At 38.8% G+C, this 21,688-nt stretch overlaps 1 protein-coding gene across 1 annotated transcript in view; it reads left to right on the top strand.

Annotated features, from left to right (window-relative positions):
• The window catches only part of LOC309399117 (cholesterol transporter ABCA5-like), a 56,291-nt gene that overhangs the window by 21,996 nt on the left and 12,607 nt on the right, over nucleotides 1-21,688 (top strand). Inside the window, exons 15-29 of the mRNA XM_081966623.1 lie at nucleotides 461-580; nucleotides 3,144-3,282; nucleotides 3,385-3,475; nucleotides 5,133-5,272; nucleotides 7,714-7,833; nucleotides 8,230-8,431; nucleotides 9,726-9,898; nucleotides 10,405-10,535; nucleotides 10,742-10,879; nucleotides 11,179-11,292; nucleotides 12,356-12,526; nucleotides 14,487-14,600; nucleotides 15,094-15,228; nucleotides 19,253-19,318; nucleotides 20,628-20,719. Coding sequence (XP_081822749.1) covers nucleotides 461-580; nucleotides 3,144-3,282; nucleotides 3,385-3,475; nucleotides 5,133-5,272; nucleotides 7,714-7,833; nucleotides 8,230-8,431; nucleotides 9,726-9,898; nucleotides 10,405-10,535; nucleotides 10,742-10,879; nucleotides 11,179-11,292; nucleotides 12,356-12,526; nucleotides 14,487-14,600; nucleotides 15,094-15,228; nucleotides 19,253-19,318; nucleotides 20,628-20,719 — 1,946 coding nt within the window. The remainder of the gene's footprint in view (nucleotides 1-460; nucleotides 581-3,143; nucleotides 3,283-3,384; nucleotides 3,476-5,132; nucleotides 5,273-7,713; nucleotides 7,834-8,229; nucleotides 8,432-9,725; nucleotides 9,899-10,404; nucleotides 10,536-10,741; nucleotides 10,880-11,178; nucleotides 11,293-12,355; nucleotides 12,527-14,486; nucleotides 14,601-15,093; nucleotides 15,229-19,252; nucleotides 19,319-20,627; nucleotides 20,720-21,688) is intronic.

Genomic DNA, 21,688 nt, shown 5'->3' with positions numbered 1-21,688 from the left:
CCATTAAAATATATTCCTTTTGAAAAAGTTAACATACATATATCCAGATTAGTAAATGATTAATTTCATAATATTTTCCTTTATTTTAAGAAACTATAAACTAAGGACACCATAAGGAAATATATTTGATCAAACCAAATGTTCCTAAAAATTCTTGTTTTTAACGAGTTTTATATCTATGCTTATGTGTGTACATACATACGTAAGCTTTGCATCTCAAAATCTCTTCCAATGAATGTCATTTGACTGACCTGTTCAGCTGATTGCTGGGTGAGAGAAGGTGTGAAACTATTATGAGTGTTCTTAATGTTTTCAATTTTAAACTGCCCAGAATCTAGATTGAATTGGGTGGTATACAAGCTTGTATTAATAAACACAATAATGCATAATATTTTATTATTATAACACACAATTAATATGTAACAACATAATTAAAACCCTTTCTGCTGGATTTTGTAAGGTTCAGAACGTTTTATTAGACTTGGATATGCAGTTCTTTAAAGATAATCAAGCAAAAACCTTGAGTGGAGGCCAGAAAAGGAAGCTATCAGTTGGATTTGCAGTTCTTGGAGATCCAAAGGTAAATGCCAAAGAGACAAAACATTTATTTTTTTTCCAGTTCTCTTGTATCTGTGCAATAGCCAAGTATTTGTAAAATTAATTCCATTGCAAAATTATAATTTCCAATGACCATATTTTTTTATTTAATCAATTTATATAACTGCCGATCTCACATACAGAATGTGATTATGGGAGGCTTACAGTAAAAATAAATGAAATGCATATGATACAACAAATCAAATACATAGCAGCCATAGAAATTATAATTTATAAGGTGAAAACAGATCATTGTTTCAGTGATTGACTAGCTTGTACTCTTTGGTCCATTCTGATAACTGAACGATGACAGGTGCCTGTGTTTTACTAGCAACATGTCAAAATATTGTCAGTGCTACCTGGGCCAATTAGCATGTGATTACAGCAATATTATAGTTTTTCTAAGGGAGATTAATTTTTTGAATGTTATGCTATTTTATATGTATGTATGTATGTATGTATGTATGTATGTATGTATGTATGTAGTCTTACATGGGAAAAGACCCGAATACAACATGTGTGTGTGTGTGTGTGTGTGTACGTACGTACGTACATACATACATACATACATACATATATACACATACATACACACAAACCTACATACATGCATACATACTTATGTGTATGCATATATATGAAATCTCTCTCTCTCCCCCTCCCTCCCTCTCATTTTGCTTCTCTACTAGTTTAGGTAGTTAGGTAATTTAGTTGGTTAAACTACCATGATTAGCTTAGTACATTTTTCTCTCAAAATTTACTCAGATTATTACACTACGTTACTTCAGCAATACGTATGAGAGGCTGGAATGGGGCAACTCGCTACGGTCAGCTTGTGTGGCCAACTTGCTGTGGGACAACTCACCATGGGACAATTTAACAATTCAATTTAATTATTTAATTTTTTTTTAATTTTTATCATTCACATTTTATTCTGTACCTCCTTTTGCATCCTTTCTTTAATTATTCTTTCCCCCAATTTCTTTAATTTTAGTGTAACTCTTATCCCATAACGAGCTGTGACAGGTTGGCTGTGATGTTTTGTCCAGACCCATCAGAGACATGCTAATCAGACATATATAGAAATTGATCAATTGATTGAATAAACTAAAAAATACAGTGCCTAGAAATAAGTTTCATTTTTGACCTATTTCAACTCCATGGAGAAATTCCACATTAGCATTGATTATGGTTCTGAAAAGAATAATAGTGCCATGAGGAACTCATGGTGCTATGAGCTCCTCTGGTATTGACTGGAGATTGTCCTGATACTGAAATATTCAGAGGAAGCCAAAAACCTAAATGGGAATAAAAATGAGAATATTTGCATCATTTGATTTGTGTTGTTTTGAGACTGCTTCCAAAATTCTCAAATTCCTTTCCAGGGAATCTTGGATTGAATAATCAACAGATAGTCAATAGTCAGCAGAAGTGGAATTAATAATATTGTAATTAGAGGGAGACAGGTGGGAGTTGCCAGTTGCTTTCATGGGTCAGAAAGATGGGAAACACAGAATCAGGAGAATTATCTAATGAAAAGATGTCAGAGCCTGTAGTTTGCTCTGAATACCTTGTGAGCCAAAGTACCTCAGTCTGGAAAAGGTGACATTCTGCTACAACCACAGGGCTGCAGAAGCAATGTAAATCTTAGGGGTTGATTTGCCCACAGTAAAAATATGTTGTTAGAAATGTAAAGTTATTCTAGTTTAAACTGTAGAAGTGATAACAGATAGTCCTCAACTTACAACCATTTGCTTAGTGACCATACGACAGCACTGAAAAAAGTGCCTTATAACTGTTTTTCAGATTTACAACCATTGCAACAGTGCCATGGTCACATGATCAAAGTTTGGACACTTGGGAATTACGGTAGCATGTATTTATGACAGTTGCATTAGTCCAGGTTCCAGGCATGAAATCGACTTACCTTTGCTACCGGTTCGATACCGGGAGCTCGCGTGCAGAGCTTCTGCACATGCACAAAACCTTCTGCACATGCGCAGCGCATCCATGATGATGTCTTGGCAGGTGGGTGGAGCCCCTCGCCACCACTACTACCAGTTCGCCAGAACCGGGGCGAACTGGCAGAATATCACCTCTGCCAGGGTCATGTGATTATCTTTTCCTTCTGACAAAGTCAGGGAGGATGCTAGATTTTTAACCACCACTTAACAATTGTAGCAAGAAAGGTCGTAAAATGGGGCAACATTCACCTAACAACTATCTTGCTTAGCAACAGAAATTTTGGACTCAATGGTGATCATAAGTCAAGGACTACTCTACTTAGTGTGATTTCTATTGTGAATTCCAAATTATGAGTTTTAACTTTGGATGACATTAATTTATAAAACTTCTGTTTTACTTTGCTCATTGCTTCCTTGTAATGGTTATATCCTTATCACTTATAATTTTGTGATCATATCACATATGTTTTGATAGAAAGTAGTAACAAAGTTAATGAAGATTATTTATGATGTGTTAAAAATGATGACGTAATGATAAGTGTGTGTGTACGTGCGTGCGTTTACTTATATTTATTTATTTAGGTATTGCTGTTAGATGAGCCAACAACTGGTATGGATCCATGCTCACGGCAAACTGTTTGGAACCTGTTGAAAAACAGAAAAGCCAATTCTGTGACAGTATTCAGTACCCATTTCATGGATGAAGCAGACATTGTTGCAGGCATGTTGAGAGATAGGTACCCCATGAATACAGTGGTTATTCCTTTGATGTTTATTGTGTAAAAAAAGAATAACTGAAGATTCCATGTACTCCTGTTTCTAGATCGGAAAGCTGTGATTTCCCGCGGAATGCTGAAATGTCTTGGCTCCTCTCTCTTCCTTAAGACAAAATGGGGAATTGGCTATTGTTTGAGGTATTATTAGCTTCACTGCCTATTTCAAATACATTACTTGTACCTAAGCTTTATAAAGTACTTCAGAACCATCGTAATTTTATTTCACAAAAGAGAGGGTTGAAGTGTAGGAAGAGTGTGAGTTACTTAACAATTGGTTATTTTGGAGGACAATTATGATTAGCAAGCCTAATAAAAAAGGTAGATTGTAACGCAGCCTGAGGACCCATGAAGAGTGGGCAGGCTGTAAACATTTTAAATAATTAAAATGAAAACACTTTGTATTTTACATAGCTTTTATATATTTTTAAAGCTTTACATGCTATTTTCTTGGCTCCAAGTATGAAGTAGCTGCCATTGTATGTACTGTACATATAACAGTAAAATTATCTGAATAAATTTATTAAATATTCAAGTAATCAAACATGAATAGATCAGAACTTATCTGCCTTCTTGAAGTTTAACATTTCTGTACTGGTTCTGTAATGGAATGTTTGTAGTTTAAAAAAAATGCACAGCTTTCACTACAATGATATTAAAACAAAAACAGTAGAGGAAAACCAGACTTGAAATTTTGGGCTTAGACAACTTAGAACTACTCCACCTTCGGTCTGACCTAAGCATAGTACATAAAATTTTCCTCTACAGTATCCTACCTGTCAATTACTACTTCAGCTTCAACCACAACAATACATGAGCACACAATAGATACAAACTTAAGGTAAACCACTCCAAACTCAATTGCAGAAAATACGACTTCAGCAACAGAGTGGTCAATGCCTGGAATGCACTACCTGACTCTGTTGTTACTTCCTCAAACCCACACAACTTTAACGTTAGATTGCCTACTGTCGACCTCACCCCATTCCTAAGAGGTCTGTAATGGGGCGTGCATAAGCGGACCAATGTGCCTACTGTCCCTGTCCTTAATGTTTCTTTTTATTTGTATCCATTTCATGTATCCAAAATCATGTTTATATTTATATATATATATCTAATACACGCTTGATGAAATAAAAAAATAAAATAAAATAGAATATATTGTTAGGAGCCTTCAAACAGATTTGCTATCCTGAAGAAAAGAACATTCTTCACAGATCCTGGCCATGAACCTCCAGCGCTCCATTTGTAGCAGTTCAACACTTTATTTATTTATTAAACTCATAAGTGACTGGGCGACTTGCAACATTTAAAAATCCAGAACAGAAAACTCCACAAAAACCCCATCTCATCCCTCCATGTCAGCAGCAACCCAATCAAATCACTTGGTCATCTCCATTTCCATTTTGAAGTCCCCAGGACTGCTGAAAAAAACCACATTTTTAGTCTTTTGGGAAAGTATCAAGATACGGGTCTGGAAATGATGTTCCAGAGAAAAAGGGCCACCCGCAAGAAACTTCAACACATTTACTATTGATCCTATCTATCAGGACCAAGAACCAAGAACAACCCATGGAGTTACTTCTTAATATTTTTCTTTATTGTTGTTCACTTGTACACAGAATCTTGCTAGACTAAAGCAATTAGATAGCACAACCATAGATATACTGTATGAACTACTAAGGAGGATCCTGGTACACATTCTCTATTATAATCTTGCTTGTTATGTTTAAAAATAATGAGATCCATGATGTAGCAATAATGCTTTTATCCCTGCTATGTATTTGATCTTCTTTAGTATGCAGGTAGACAGGTACTGTAACACGGAAGGTACAGCATTCTTGATCAGGCAGCATATCCCTGGAGCCAGTCTGTTGAAGGAGACTGAAGAGCAACTTGTCTATGCCTTGCCATATAAAGATACAGACAGATTTTCAGGTACAGTTTTTCTCTCTGGGCGGCAGGGGGGGGAGAGAAGGCAAATAACCTTAGATTTGGGGACAGAATTCATTCTTAACCTGGAGTCTTTCTGTTTATTGTTCTTCGTTCTTTCTTTGCACACCTGGAGCCCAACAGTTCCAGTTAAAGTAAACAATTGTCTATTTCTTATCCATATTGTGCTCCATTCTTCTGAATTTCAACAAAAATACCCAGTTTATGTACACTATCTTAACCCTGGACTGCCCAAGTAATGCTTCCAATGTCTTGTTTCAGTCTGGAGATTGTGTGAGTCTGTATGGAGAGAAACAGACTAGAATCAATCCTAGAAAGATTCTCACTCCAGAAATTTTCCATTATCAGTCCTGAATGGGGTAGTAGTTCCCCATTCAGGACCAATGAACAGTCTGTGGTTTTCTTCAACTTGCAGCTCCTGCTCAAAGAGCAGGTGGCAGCTGTGAATAAGAAGGACTTTGAAGAGATTCATTTCAGGCACCAGCTGTGCCAATTCCTAGATTAGGAGATTCTAGACAATCACTCAAGCCTTAATCACCTCAGAGCCGAGTGTTGCAATGAACCATGCATGACGCTTTTAAGGACCACTCAGAAGTTGCAGCTGGCCTGGAATGCAGCCATATGATCATGGTACATTGTGAAGCAATGGATTCCATTGCTTCATAACGTGCACTTCACAGTTCATTGTAACAGTTGCCACTTAGAAAATCCTCCATGACATATTTCATATATGTCAAATAGTTTCTGCCTATCATGTAAAGCCAGGCAGAGTAGCCACATCCTAGGTCCCTTTGATTAAACTATGTTACATTCAGGCACAAGTAACCGGACCTACACATGTAATATTCAACCACATTACTTTATTATATTCTGTCTATAACAGTGCTGGCTAACCTTTTTGTAATTGCGTGCTGAAAGCGTGTGCACATGCGCACAACAGCCTGTGTGCCTGCCCGCACCCATAATGCACCCCCCTATGTGTCCCCCAATGCTCCCTCTCCCCGTGCATGCGCATGACCCTCCCCACATACCCAGTTTTGGACCTAGAGGCCTCCCTGCAGCCCCATAGGAGCAAAAACAGGCCGTGTGCATGTGCGGCAGAGACCAAAAAATCAGCTGACTGGCGGGAGGTGCGCTCACATGTATAGTGGAGCTGAGCTGGGGCAACAGCTTGCATGCCCGCAGAGTGGGCGCTACGCGTGCCATAGGTTCGCCATCACGGGTCTATAATAAGGAATCCACCCAGACTACCAGCCTTAGCCTGAGAACAGATAGATAATGTTTTATGGAACTTAAGAGCGTAGGAGGTCAGTTCTGGAGGTCTTGTGGCTGCACAGTGTCTCAAGACTAATACTGCACTTAAGGCTCCTTCCCTGCATGGCTGTTTCCCAACCGTTACTTAACAGGATCCAGGAAACACACCTTTTCAGTAATAGCAATCCCCACTGGAATAGCAATCTCCCCTGCCCCAAGATTCATATGATGAATACCTTGGTGATATTCAAGAAGTCTTTGAAAATAATAGTTGTTCCCCTACCCTTGATTTAGGAGAGTATTGAGCCCCTACATGGTATTATATCCTTGAAGAACTGCATTTTCTGGTTGCAAATGATTTCTGTTTCCTTTTGTTGCATTTTTTTAAAAAAAATTAAGTACAGGTAGTCCTCAAAACTCCTAATTTGGAATTCACACTAAGTACAGTAGTCCTCGACTTAGGACCACAACTGAGCCCAAAATTTCCATTACTAAGCAAGTCATTGTTAAGCCACAGCTGTTAAGGGAATCATACCATTTATTAAGTTAGTAGCACGGTTATAAAGTGAATCTGGTTTCCCCATTGATTTTGCTCATCAGAAAGTCACAAAAGATGATTACGTGATCCTGGGCAACCGTCATAAATGTGAGCCAGTTGCCAAGCATCTGAATTTTAATCAAGTGACCATGGGGATATTGCAGTGGTCATATGTGTGAAAAATGGCCACGTGACCTTTTTCAAGGCACTTGGAATGTTCACTAAATGAATGGTTGTAAATTGGGGACTACCTGTAAGACCTTCCAAGTCTTATAGAATTAGCCCAACTATAAATCTAATCAATATATAATCTGAAAAGGCATTCAACAGCACTCTTGCTACTTTTATATGGAAGGAAGGAAGGAAGGAAGGAAGGAAGGAAGGAAGGAAGGAAGGAAGGAAGGAAGGAAGGAAGGAAGGGAAAGAAGAAGGAAGGGGGAGAGGAAGAAGGAATAAGGGGGGTAGGAAGGAAGGAAGGAAGGAAGGAAGGAAGGAAGGAAGGAAAGGAAGAAGGAAGAAAGAGGGGGAGGTAGGGAAGAAAAGGGAAGGAAGAAAGAAGAGAAGAGAGGAATGAAGAAAGGTGCTCCAAGGTTTTTTTTGGAAATAATTCTTCTTCCTCTTCCGCTCCCTCTAGCACTCTTTGCTGATCTAGATACTCATTCCCACTTGGGTGTTATTTCTTATGGACTTTCTACCTCAACTTTAGAAGATGTGTTTTTCAAACTGGAAGTTGAAGCAGAAACTGACCAACGGGGTAAGAATTAGTTATATAACTTCATGTGGTATTTATCATATGGTGAATTAATTAAAAGCATATTTCTTATTTGTAATTTGGAGACTTCTGTACAAAATCACATTCTTTAAAAAAAACTATAGTACAAGATGATTAAAACTCCAAGAAAATAGTAATATATTTATTTCTAAGAATTGTGCCTTAAAGAGTATATGTATGTGGATGTGGATGTTTTTTTCTCCCATGAATAGTGATGATGTTCTCAAAAAATATTGTTGAGCATTTGCTGACATATTTAATTTAATTTAATGAATTATGAGATGTTGCTAACAATGTGATGCCAAGAGTTACAGAGCTAGCTGGAAAAGATAAATTTATAATCATTTTTTTCTTTTTCCTTTTTCCTTTATTTCCTAGATTTTGGTGTTTTTAACTTAGAGCAAGCTGAAGACAAAATGAACAGGAGTTCTGTTGATGAACTGGAGCAAAGTCTGTTAACGCTATCTAGGAGAAAATCTTGCGCGATAAGCAATAAATCACTTTGGAGAAAGCAGGCCCTTGTTATTGCAAAGGTTCATTTTCACAATTTTAATCGTGACATTAAATCAATATCAGAAGTGTAAGTATCTTCAATTGAGTTTCCTCCACATTTTGGAAAGTTTAATTGATATGAAAAATAGAAATAAGAAACTTTGTTCTTAATTGGTTGATCATACTAGTTCCCAAAATTATAAAATATGTCCTGTGTGGAATTAAATGTAACTTGTTGAAAATAACAATACAGTTTGTGATTTTAAATATAGGAAATTTCTCTCTTGAGGATTTAATCAGTGAAAAACTGAGTTGATGGGCAAACCTGAGGCAGTAATTTTTAATACTAACAAGCTGAGCAACACAGGTTGCTTACTTTGGAATGTTAAGTACCCAGAAGCTGGGAAAAAAGAAAGGCTAATTAGAGATAAAAGAAACTGATGTCAGTTCTCACAACAGTCTTAAGAGATATCAGTAATGTGGTAATGAACTTTCATTTTAATGGATGACCATTAATATACATTCAAAGTGACAATAATGTTATTCTATTCCATTCTATTCTATTCTATTCCATTCCAACTGTGATATTTATATAAATCTAATTTTAATCAGAGATTATTTTTGGACTATACATGTAGACCAGCATTCATATCTAATGTTTAGTCTGTACAAACTGTACTGCTGTGATTCATGCTTAACTTTATAAATCTCAAGCAATTTTCTAAAATAAGAAAGCTTTTAAAATTGTAGGAGTGGAAAACTCTTCTTGTGCATATATTGCATATTTAGAATGTTTTCCTCACCAGTAAGAGAACTTGTCAAGAGAACATATTTGTAAGCTTATTGGACCTCCGTAATTTATTTATTTTTTAAAATTAAGAACTTTGCTAATTTATTTCTGCAATTAAAAGTGCAACTTTTTGAAGATAATATAATTATACTTTTATGACTTTTTCTTTTATTTACTCTCCCAGTCTTGTAAACTGTTCTTTCTCTGCCTTTATTCTATCATGAACTTTTATTCCATTGAAAAAATTCTTCATTGCTCACTTCATTTATTTTTTTTGCCTCGCATTGTTCATACTTAATTTTCCTTCTGTGTATGATTTTCAAAAATACCTCAGATGAAATTAAGATTATTTAAAATTTTATTATTCTGAAAAAGTGCCAAATCAGAATTATTTACTATTCAGCAATGATGCATTCAGACATGTTTAGTATACGTTTGTACTTAGCAAATTTAATATAGATAGATAGATTGGCCGATTTTCTTAATAGAAAAAAAAATCAACTCCAAATAGATGTTAGTCCACTTTTACTCTGAAGGACAGTAATCCTTTAATGTAATTTGACTCAACTTTATTATTTTTTTTCTCTTAAAGGTTAGCACTGTTCCTAGTATTTCTTTGTGTTGAGATTTTTATGTTTCACGTGTATCAAGAATACTTGAAAAATGCTATGGCTCCTATCAAACTCTCTCCAGATTTATACTTTCTTAAACCAAATGAGACTCATCATAAATACAAAACCAGCCTTCTTATTCAAAACTGCACTAGTAAGTAATAAAAAGTACCAGTATTTTTTCCAGTTTTTTTCTTCTACTCCTTTTCATTTCTATTATTATTTCTTTTATTCATTAAACATGAAACTCAGTCAAGTGAACATTTAAATATTATGGTTGCTGCTGTTGTTGTTCTAATATAATATACACACTGTAAATCAACTGAAAGAATATTTTCCATACATGGCTGAGATGCTTAGTCTCAGCCTGAATTTTTCAATTTATTGAAACTAGAGTGAGCAATTTTTGCAGCCAAATGTTTCTCTTTTTCCTGATATCCAAGGCTCTAGAAGAGCTGTGTTGCTGAAGTGATAGACTTCCCTGTTGTAACTGCAGTTCCATACATTCAATGAGAATATATATGAAGAACTGTTTTTTCTCCGTGGCATGAATGGGGAAGTGCAATGTAACCATTATGTTCATTTGAATGTAGAGAGAGATTATTGGAATAACAAAGACTTGTTAATGATCACTGTCTTCCTTTATTCATTACCTTCTAGGTATAAACATTGACGACATGATCATAAACCGACTTCAGAGCCAGAATATACTGACAGAAATGTTCAATGGCAGTGATTACGTATCAATTTCTCCTCACAATGCAGCATTAAATGTAGTTCATGTAAGCAAGGTGAGAAGATATATAACTTATATTTCACAGCTAGTAACGCATGGCCTTTAACAGTTTATTTAGAACATAAGTTTTGCTAAAAACCAGTAATTCCATCCAACGCTCTATTTAGTTTGGATTTAGTTTTGTTTTAACTAGGGCAAAGCTGATATGTGTTGCTGCTTTGGATTTGTAGCTAACAAGTTAAATCTTTATTGTTTTTGCAGAGCTATGTCCTTAAAGTTGCTTTTAACCGAACCATGCTACATTCTTTACCTCTCATGATGAACATCATTAGCAATTTGTACCTACACAACTTAAATGTAACTGAAAACATCCATGTCTGGATTAGCTCTTTCATTCAAGTAAGTAAATGAAAACTCAAATTCTGATATAATAAAATAAAATGATAGAAAGTAGTACTACTTTCTGTAGAAACAGATGTTTAAGACAAGTTGCACTTCTCCTGCATTGTCTATTTGTACAATTTGTGAGTCACAAGATGAAACACAGCCAATTTGCCATTTCCCTTGTGCTTCTTGTTTTCTCATTTCCAGACAAGCTAGAATAAAAAAATATTGAACCAGTCATAAACATCTGAAAGTAAATTATGTGTCACTTAAGTTTCATCTCATTTCTATTACAAACAACTTTTATCTTTCAGGAAATTACTGATAGAAGTTTCATAATGGTGATGATTGTTCAATGTTTGACAGTAGGTGTTACCATGACTGGATTGCCTTCATATTTTACTATGGAGAATGCAGAAAATCATAGGGTAACTTTACGTTAAATCATTTAAAAAAAAACACATGAAGCAACAAAAAAAATCCATGTATTAGTCTAAAGCAGGGCCCCCCAACCTTTCGGGCTTGGAAGACTAGAAGCGGGGTGGGTGGGTGGTGGTTTTGGGCAAGTGGCAAGTGAGTACACTCGCTTGCACAAATGGAGCTGTGAGAATACCTACCACTCATGCAGGTGAAGCTACGCACACCCTCACCTGCTGTTTGTGAAGCCTGGTTCCATGGTCTAAAAAGCCTGATTTGTCTGCCCACATTTATATTCAATGTATAAAAGATGTTGGGTAAATATTTGAATTTATTTCAATATTTGAATATATTTTAGTTTGAAACTCATACATTATTTTAAAAAATCATTCCCTGCTTCTATTACTGTTCCCACTCTTTGGAACAACTTCCCCCTTGAAATGTGGTTAGCTTAAACCTGCCTGCATTTTGGAAAGGGTCAAAGCCATGTCGTTTTTCTCCACATATTGAATATGAAAATAGGATGTCTGATTGGATGAGTTCCCCCCACTTCCCAGTAGTTATGAATTTATATGCTACTCCTTTGTGTTTTTCATATTTCAATTTTAATGTACCTTTAATTGATGATGTAAGCTGCTTTGATTTATGTTCTGAGTAGGGTGGCTATATAAATTAATTAAACCAATCAATCAGTATTTAACCACATTTATAATACAAAGTAGAGCAAGTAGCATATATCTATGCCTGAGAACAACTTGAATAAAAAGCCAATCTAATTCATTCCCTCCTTCCCTCCCTCTCCCTCTATCTATCTATCTATCTATCTATCTATCTATCTATCTATCTATCTATCTATCTATCTATCTATCTATCATCTATCATCTATCTATATCTATGTAATTTTTTAGCACACACATTTAGTTTAGAATATTTAGCTATTCCTGTCCTGGCTAAACTGATTTCTGAGTTTAAAAGCAAACAAAAAGAACCCCACTAAAAGCTGTGATTACAGTTGTTAGATTTGTTCCAATATGCTGTATCAAATACTCATTTTAACCTATTTATTTTTTGCAGATTAAAGCTTATACTCAACTTAAGTTGTCTGGCCTTTATCCATCTGCGTATTGGTGTGGACAAGCATTAGTCGACATTCCTTTATATTACACTATTCTTCTTGTCATGACGGGGATCTTATTTGGTGTTTATCATGAAATTATTTTTTCCCCAATGAAGATTTTTGCTGTTGTAAGTCTTCTTACGTTCCAACAATTGTTCTTTGGCTTTTCTTCAGTTCATTTCCACTTACTGATAATAAACTCAGGTCTTGTATTATTTTGTACTCCTAGACCAAGGGTGTCAAACTCGATTTCATTGCAGGCTGCATTAGGGGTGTGTTTGACCTCGGTGGGCCAGTGTGTGTGTGCGTGTGTGTGTGTGTGTGTGTGTGTGTGTGTGGCCGGCCAGGGAACCTGGCAATGGTGAGCGTGGCAGGGCATGGTAGGCATTACACAGGACTCACCTGTATAGCCCAAATGCTAAGGCAGGACTTCCCTGAGACCCTCACTCACTCTCATTATAATCTATCTCCTTCCTTCCTTCCTTCCTTCCTTCCTTCCTTCCTTCCTTCCTTCCTTCCTTCCTTCATTCATTCATTCATTCATTCATTCCCTCCTTTTCTTCTTTTTCCTTCCCTCTCCATTATCCTTTTTTCTTCCTTCCCCTCTTTCCTTACTTATCCTTCCTTGTTCTTTTCCCATCTTCTCATCTTTTTCTTTGTCTTTCCTCTTTCCCTTTCTCCTTTCCTGTCCCTTCTTGCATGCTCAAATGCAAAGGGGGAAACATGTCTCCTTTTTTTTTTTAGTTTGTTTTGATAGCCCTCTGCCAGCGAAAACACCCCCGTTTTCAGCCTGGATGGCCGCCTATAGCCCTCTGCTAGCGAAAACGGAGCCCATTGGCCCACATACAGTCCCCCACACCCTGTTTTTGGCCTGAACGGCCTGCAACCCTCTGCCAGCGAAAATTGAGTCTCCCCCCCCCAAGCTCTGTTTTTGCTAGCAGAGGCATTGCAAGCCAATCCTTTGCTGTTTCCAGGCCAGCCCTGTGGACCAGTTCTAAGCACCCTGCAGGCCAGATCTGGCCCGTGGGCCTTGAGTTTGACACCCCTGTCCGGACCCTCCCTTTTTAAAAATGTCCATCCCTGGTAAATGCTTATCCCTTGAAGAGCATCCGGAAGCCCCAGTTGGTGCAAAATTCAGCAGCCCACATGGTTTTGTGCAGACCCTCGTATGCACATGTATCACCTTTCCTGCAAGAGTTGCATTGGTTGCCGATTTGCTTCTGGGTGCAAATCAAGGTGCTGGTTGTCACCTTTAAAGCCCTTCATGGCTTGGGACCAGGTTATCTGAGTGATCGTCCCTTGCCGGTCACATCTACCCGACCTGTCAGAGCATGAAGGCAGGGAATGTTGTGGGTCCCATCCCTGAGGGAGATACACCTGGTGGGACCCAGAAGAAGGTTTTTCTCCATGGTGGCTCCCTCTCTCTGGAACATCATTCCCCCAGAGATTAGAATGGCCCCAGAAAACACTGAAGACCTGATTCTGCCAGCGGGTCTCGGGAACCCAGAGCGGGATGGAGCCCATTAAATGGCTTGTGTGATCTGTTGCCGGAGTGGGAGGTGGGGGGTGATTTTGTTATATTGTACTATATTAACTTACTTGATTCTTTTTGTTACTTTTTATTATTTTAAATGTGGTTTTATATTCGGTAAGCCACCTTGCAATTGCCCTGGTGAATAGGCAGCAATATAAATTCAATAAATAAATAAATAAAAAGATGTTGAATCTCTTAAATTCTAATAATTTTATATACGAAACATCCTGTCTTAAGCTTGAAATAGTTGTATTAAATGAAAATCTATTGATTCATATTCAAAACAGGTTGTTTCAATTATTCTGGATGTTTTTTTTTACATATAAAGTGCTTCCAAACAATCAAAACATCCTGTTTCAGATGCAATATTTCATTCAGAAAATATTAATCTGAACTTTAAAAAAGTTACAAATTTGAAACAATACTGAATTCAAGACATTTTGCACAATTCTTAATGGCTTCCGCTTCTTACTATTTTTATCTTGTAGGATAATTTGTAAAAAAATAAAAACGTGTAAAATTACATATTAATGAATGTATTTCTTTTCTTGCAGGCTTTTTGCATTATAGGCTATGTACCCTCAGTAATTCTGTTCCATTATGTTGTCTCTTTCACTTTTAAAAGTGTACAAAACACCAAAGAATTTTGGTCATTCATTTTTCCAACTGTGAGTAAAGAGGCAGAGCCAAATTTTTTTTTCATTTATTCAAATTTCTAATTACGTTTCTCTGTTTATGTGTACAGCTTCACATTGGAATATACATGAGTTCAACTTTTTTAAAAAATTAAATCATGTGTGCCCTTATTCTTATTTAGTTTGCGGTAAACTTCATGTATATCTGTCTATTTTCTCTGAGCTTCGTTTATTACAATGAATCAAATCATTGTTGTCTAAGTTATAATGTCCAGTTTAGGTGTTGCATAATGTACCATCCCAGTCCTTGAAGTTCTTTATCTACTATGGGGAACACACAAATTCTGTCTTAACAAACCATGATAAAGTTGTAAAAGCAGCTATGAGTTTTGTAAGAGTCAGAAGATGCTTTGAAGATATTCCCAACTGTCTCAGCATTAATGTAGAACATCACAGGGACAAGAAGAACTCTAGTTTGATGTTTCCCCGTGAATTTTATTATGATTCTATTTGTTCTTTCTTTCAGGTAGCTTTGATCTGTATTATTGTTACGGATGTTGCATTTATAAAATGGTATACAGCAGCCATTATAATTCACATATCCTTTTGTATCTTCATTCCAATCTACCCTCTTATTGGCTGCCTGATTACTTTATTAGAGGTAAGTTTACAATAGACTAAATTCAATATTCAGAATTCTAGTGTGCCAAAGAACACTATACATTTAAATTTCAAAATATATTACATATTTTAAATGTGATAAACAACCATAATAGGTCTTCAAAACAGCAATTTGCCTACAATTGAGACAGGGAGAATGCTTTATCCAAATTTCAGCTTTAAGCCAAATTAGGACCCTTTACGAGTTCTGACCGCTTCTCAACTTTTTGTATTGAAATTTTTTTTTTGTATGTCAATTTCTTCTATTCATTTCAGAATTAAAACTTCTAAAACCTATGTAAAAAGGCAGGCACTAAAGATATCAAGGTATTGGGAGAGTGAATATAGCTTGCATGCACAGTCCTCATCAAATTTTATTTTCATTTTAATGGTAGTCAAATTGATATAATAATAATAATAATAATAATAATAAATATTTATTTCTTAGCCGCACCCTCTCCCGAAGGACTCGGGGCGGCGTACAATGAAATATATGAAATAAATATGTGGACAAAACAAACATATAGCAGAGACATATACCGAGACATACACAAGGAGGAGGTCGGCTGATAAATAAAACAATTAAAATACAGTATTTAAAAACCCCTAGATAAGTAAATATAATTAAAATACCCAGTAAAAACCCGTCAGGAGCGATATGGTTAGATCAAAGTTGAGCCAGGCCAGCTGCTTGGAATAGGTGGGTCTTAAGCTTAATACGAAAGGAGCGGAGGTCAGAGGTATTCCTAATATCCGGAGGGAGGTCATTCCACAGGGCTGGGCCCGCCACAGAGAAGGCTCTACTCCTAGGCGCCGCCCCCCGACACTGTCTAGTGGACGGCACCTGGAGGAGGCCCTCTCTGTGCGAGCGGATTGGTCGCAGGGATGTATGGGGCAGAATACGATCCCGCAAGTAACTAGGTCCTGAGCCATGGAGCGCTTTAAAGATTATTATCAAAACCTTGAAACGTACCCGATAGACCACAGGAAGCCAGTGCAGCTCGCGCAGGAACGGTGTCACATGGGAGTACCTAGTACTCCCCATAATTACCCGCGCGGCTGCGTTCTGGACCAACTGTAGCCTCCGGGTGCATTTCAAGGGAAGCCCCATGTAGAGAGCGTTACAGTAGTCCAAGCGGGACGTCACCAGCGCATGAGTGACTGTGCGTAAAGCGTCCCGGTCCAGTAGGGGGCGCAATTGGCGCACCAGGCGAACCTGGTGGAACGCCCCCCTTGCCACGGCTGTCACATGGTCATCCATGGACAGCCGGGCATCCAGGAGGACGTCCAAATTGCGCGCCCGCTCCACGGGGGCAAGTTGAATGCCCCCAATGGCCAATGATGGAATTAATTGGCTGAACCGGGGAGCTGGTACCCACAGCCACTCCGTCTTGGAGGGGTTGAGCTTGAGTCGGTTGTCATCCATCCAGATCCGTACGGCTTCCACACACCGGGACATCACTTCGATGGCCTCGTTGGGGTGGTTCGGGGTGGAAAAGTACAGCTGAGTATCATCAGTGTACAGATGGTATCCCACCCCGAAACCACGGATGATCTCACCCAGCGGCTTCATATATGTGTTGAAGAGGAGTGGCGAGAGGACCGACCCCTGTGGCACCCCACAAGTAAGGGGGCGTAGGGTCGACCTCTCTTCTCCTGCCAACACACGCTGCGTCCGGTCAGAAAGGTAGGAGCCGAACCACCGCAAAACGGTGCCCCGGACCCACAACCCCTCCAGCCAGCGCAGCAGGATACCATGGTCGATGGTATCAAAAGCCGCCGAGAGGTCTAATAGGACCAGGATAGAGGAACAACCTCTATCTCTGGCCCTCCAGAGATCATCCACCAACGCGACCAAGGCCGTCTCCGTGCTGTGACCGGGGCGGAAGCCGGACTGGCGCGGGTCTAGATAATCATTTTCCTCCAGATGTCGTGGAAACTGGTAGGCCACCACACTCTCTACAACCTTCGCCAAGAAGGGAAGGTTGGAGACAGGACGATAATTGGCCAGCTCCAAAGGGTCCAGGGAAGGCTTCTTGAGCAAGGGTCTCACCACCGCCTCTTTCAAGGTGGCCGGGAGAGACCCCTCGCTCAGCGAAGCATTCACTAGGCCCAGGAGCCAGTCTCGTGTAACCTCCCAGGATGCCAGTACAAGCCAGGAGGGGCACGGGTCCAATAAACATGTGGTGGGTCGCAGTCGTCCACGCAATCTGTCCAAATCCTCGATGGCAACCAAGTCAAACTCCTCCCAGATCGATACCTCAAGACTCGCCATGGACGTCTCCATTGGATCACTGACAGGAACCCAATCTTTCCGGATTTGAGCGATTTTATCCTGCAGATATTTACCAAATTCCTCTGCCCTGCCCTGTAGGGGGGCCTCCCGCGGCCTCTGAAACAAGAGGGAGCGGGACACCCGAAACAGGGCAGCAGGGCGGTTCTCCGCGGATGCAATGAGAGTGGCACAATATTGGCATTTGGCCACTCTCAATGCCACAAGGTATGTCCTTAAATGGGCTCGTGCCTGTGTTCGATCAAATTCGGAGCGAGAGGATCTCCAACGACTCTCTAGACGTCTCTTGCGGCACTTCATCACCCTTAGCTCCTCGGTAAACCAAGGGGCTAGGGTGGATCGTTGCCGCCAGAGAGGCCGCAAAGGCGCCACCCGGTTCAAGGCCCCGGTAGTTGCATTATTCCACGCAACTACCAGGTCCTCTACCCGGGGGCGGGTCAAGGTTACAGGAAGTGGCCCAAGCTCCGTCTGGAACCTATCAGGTTCCATCAGGCGCCTGGGGCGGAACCATCTGGAACTTTCCGGTTCCGCCTCCCCGCAGCGGGAGGTAGCACCAGGGAAGTCAAGACGAAGGAGTGAGTGATCTGACCATGACAGGGGAGTGATGGTTAAGTCCCCTCCTCCCAGATCACTCAGCCACTGGCCAGAGACAAAAACAAGGTCCAGAGTGTGTCTTCCCTCGTGTGTCGGGCCGATATCTGTAGTGCTATGAGTAAAAACAGCTACATATCTGTAGTGCTATGGGTAAAAACAGCCTTGTTGTGAGAATTCTCTCACATGCCCGTATCTTTTTAAGGGCCCTATCAAGTAAGACATGAGAGATGGATCTTTCAAACAATGTCCAATATTCAATTGCCAAAGGAATAAGTTTATCAGTAAATGCATCCAGAGAAGGAACCAAAGAGTTATATAGCAGTCATAAGACTGTAGAGTTCCATGGCAGCTGAAGAACTCTGGTTTGGCATCAGAATTAAACAGCCTTGAACTTTCTGGAAAGAAATGGCCAATTAAAGACTGCTTCACAAAAAGCAGGACCAATGACCATGGCAAGATGAAGAGCTGGCAAACAGACCAGCTCTTCATAATTCTCTGAACAAGGAGAGGACTTCAGATCTCTCTCAAATGCTCTTACAACTCATGAGACCATAAGGCAATGATTTTTGTCAGGTTTAGAGCTCTGAGAATCAAGGGATTCTTGCTCAAACTATAGTTGGAGCCTTGAAATGGACACCAGATTCCTTCCTTCCTTTTCTAATCATTTTCAGAAATTGCTTGGTAATGTCTTTTCAGCTATTAGGAACTTTCTGATAGACAAGTTTTATAGGACTAATGTCAGTGGAATTACATTCCACACTGCTTGTTTTGGAAAATAGTTGGGTTTGCTAAATAGAATTCCGAATCAAATCAAGAAAAGATTTGTCTATGGAAATTCTCAGTTATTCAGGTTGTCCCAAAGGTGCTTTTTCAAGAGGAAATTGGGCTTTCTGGTTTTTTTTTTCAACTCAGAGCTGAAGAAGCTTCTTGGATGAGAAACGAAACATCTACAAAGAAAATCCAGAAAATCCAGTTGCCTCTTGAAAAAAAAAACACCTTTGGGACAAGAAATGATTTGCTGTTGTATTCCAAAATATGAATTATTGTTGAAACATAAGAAGAGGATTTTTTAAAATGAATCATCTTCATCATCCCCCCAAAAATGAAAAAATAATTGGAATAATTATTGTCTTGCTAGGAGACAAAGAAGATTGGCCAAGAAGTGGAAAGAAGTTCAGAAAGATTATTGGTTTCAATAGTAGCGGTAAGAATCCTATTTTTTCTTGACAATTCAGGAAATCTTATACATTTTAAGAATTTTTGTTACATATATTTTTCTTGTTTATACTCTGAATAGAATTATCATATTCTTCATTCTATATTCTAAACTCATGCAACATGTGCAATATATTAACAAAAGCTCACGTACTCCTTTTTAACAGAACAGTCATGGCATGTGAAAGCTACCTAATTTGGTGAGCTCTGGTTAGAGTTACTATCAAATATATCCTCATTTTGTGAACATATCCTAGAAATCAACTTACAGCATTATATCCTGATTATTAGGAGCTGTGTTTAAAAGCAACCCATTTCCTCTTAAATGCCTCCTCTCAATTGATACACTTTGGGGGGAAAAACTGGATCTCAGTTCAGGTCTAGCACAGGAACTACAACCTGTATGTGTACCCTTTATCCTAACCATACTCTTAATATTTAAACATTGTCCAACATTTTAAGCATTTTTTTTAAAAAAAATGGAAGTGCCCTATAAGTTTCCAAAATAAACAATAAATAGTTCTAAGTGCACCATTCAGATAAGAATCAAAAAAATACAATGAAAGATAAAGATTTCCATCAGTTTATTAGTTTTCTTTTAATATATTATTATAATTTTTTGGGAAGAACATAAGAACATAAGAAGTTTGGAGGCAAAGAATAAGGTAATGAAGTACAAGGAAAAAATGACAAAATTGAAATATCAGAAAACTAATATATTATTTTTTGGTCTCAGTGCCTGCCCTCTAGAATATCTAATCACTTATTATTAGATTTGCCCCTACTTTGCTGGCCTCCCAGAAAATACTCCATATCTCTCCAAGCATGAGAATCAGGAAGTTAGTGAAGCTTAATTGGTTTGTTTTGTTTGAGATTTTATTCTCAGGTACCTTTTTCTTAAATTGTGATCGTATATTGCATTTATAATTAGATATATTGCTTAAATTTACATTCTTCTTACTAGCCAGAGTCACTTTGGTGAGAGGAAAGGCCATATCAGTATATGAAATAAAGTATATGACATAAAATGAATATAAGAAATAAATGGAAAAAAAGCCTTTAATATTGTAAGATTTTTCATTTGCATTTTCTGGGCAAAATTCAACTCTCTCTGTTGAACTTTGAGATGAAAGTACTTTAACAGTGTTTAACAATGTCAATGTAGTATACATTATGAGAGTTCTGTTTTCTTTTTACCAGAAATCAGCAAGCAATTGCTTCCCCAATGCAATTACTTAAAATGTAATTTGGAGCAAAGCGGTGTTAATGTTGTTTTTTGTTTTTTCTCTTTCTTTTAGCCTTATTTGCAATGTATAATTTGGCTCTTTCTTCTGCGACATCTTGAGGTGAAACATGGAGGCAAATCAATGAGAGCAGACCCTTTCTTCAGGCAAGTATTTTGCATTTTTCTTTTAAAAATGAGTATTGAAATTACTTTTTCAAAACAAACTTGACAACAATAAGCTGCTTCTTTGAGAAAAAGAACGCTTGTTGTCACTGAAGCTTTTTGTCCATAAAGACTATGTGTGTGTGTGTGTGTGTGTATGTGTGTGTGTATATATGTATGTATCAGTGACGTGCGGTCAGGGGAGGCAGGGGAGGCAGGGCCTCACCTCTCTTCATGAAATAATAGTATATAATATTATATACTATATATATATAATATTATAATATTATATACATTCGTCCGGCCGCACCCGGGAGCTGCGGAGGCAGAAATGTTGTCGGCGCTTCCGGATGACGAAGGCACGCAAACACGCATCTACCCAGCTGTCTTTTCCAGTTACCTAGCGCTCTTTTCCACCGATCTTGGCTCCAGCCGAGAGCGACAGGGAGGAGAGAAAAGCGTCCGCAATCGGTGGAAAAGAGCGCTAGGTAGCTGGAAAAGACAGCTGGGTAGATGTGTGTTTGCGTTCCAGCTACCTAGCGCTCTTTTCCACCGATCGCGGACGCCTCGCCAAACCAATTTCGAAATCATTCTTTATTCCAAATGCGCACGAAAAGTGTCCGCGATCGGTGGAAAAGAGTGCTAGGTAGCTGGAACGCAAACACGTATCTACCCAGCTGTCTTTTCCAGCTTTTCGTGCACATTTGGAATAAAGAATGATTTCGAAATTGGTTTGGGGAGGCGGGCGGAGTTGCGGTTCTCAGTGGAAGCTGTGGGCAGCCGAGGCTCCGACAAGAGCGAGGTGCGCACGGCAGGGGCGGAAGGTAGCCCGCAGCTACCCCCTCCTCTCCTCCCTGTCGCTCTCGGCTGGAGCCATCCTCGCCGGCCCTTCCAGAGCCGGAGCGGGATGGAGCGAAGAAAAAGTGGCGGAAGCGCAAACAAGAGCTCAGGGCGACAAGGGCTTCACCGCGG

This window comes from Natrix helvetica (genome assembly GCF_964273705.1).
Source record: "Natrix helvetica genome assembly, chromosome: 1".
NCBI classification, from domain to species: Eukaryota; Metazoa; Chordata; class Lepidosauria; order Squamata; family Natricidae; genus Natrix; species Natrix helvetica.
The sequence above is the reverse complement of the archived record's forward strand: the minus strand, read 5'-3'. Positions and strand labels throughout refer to the sequence as shown.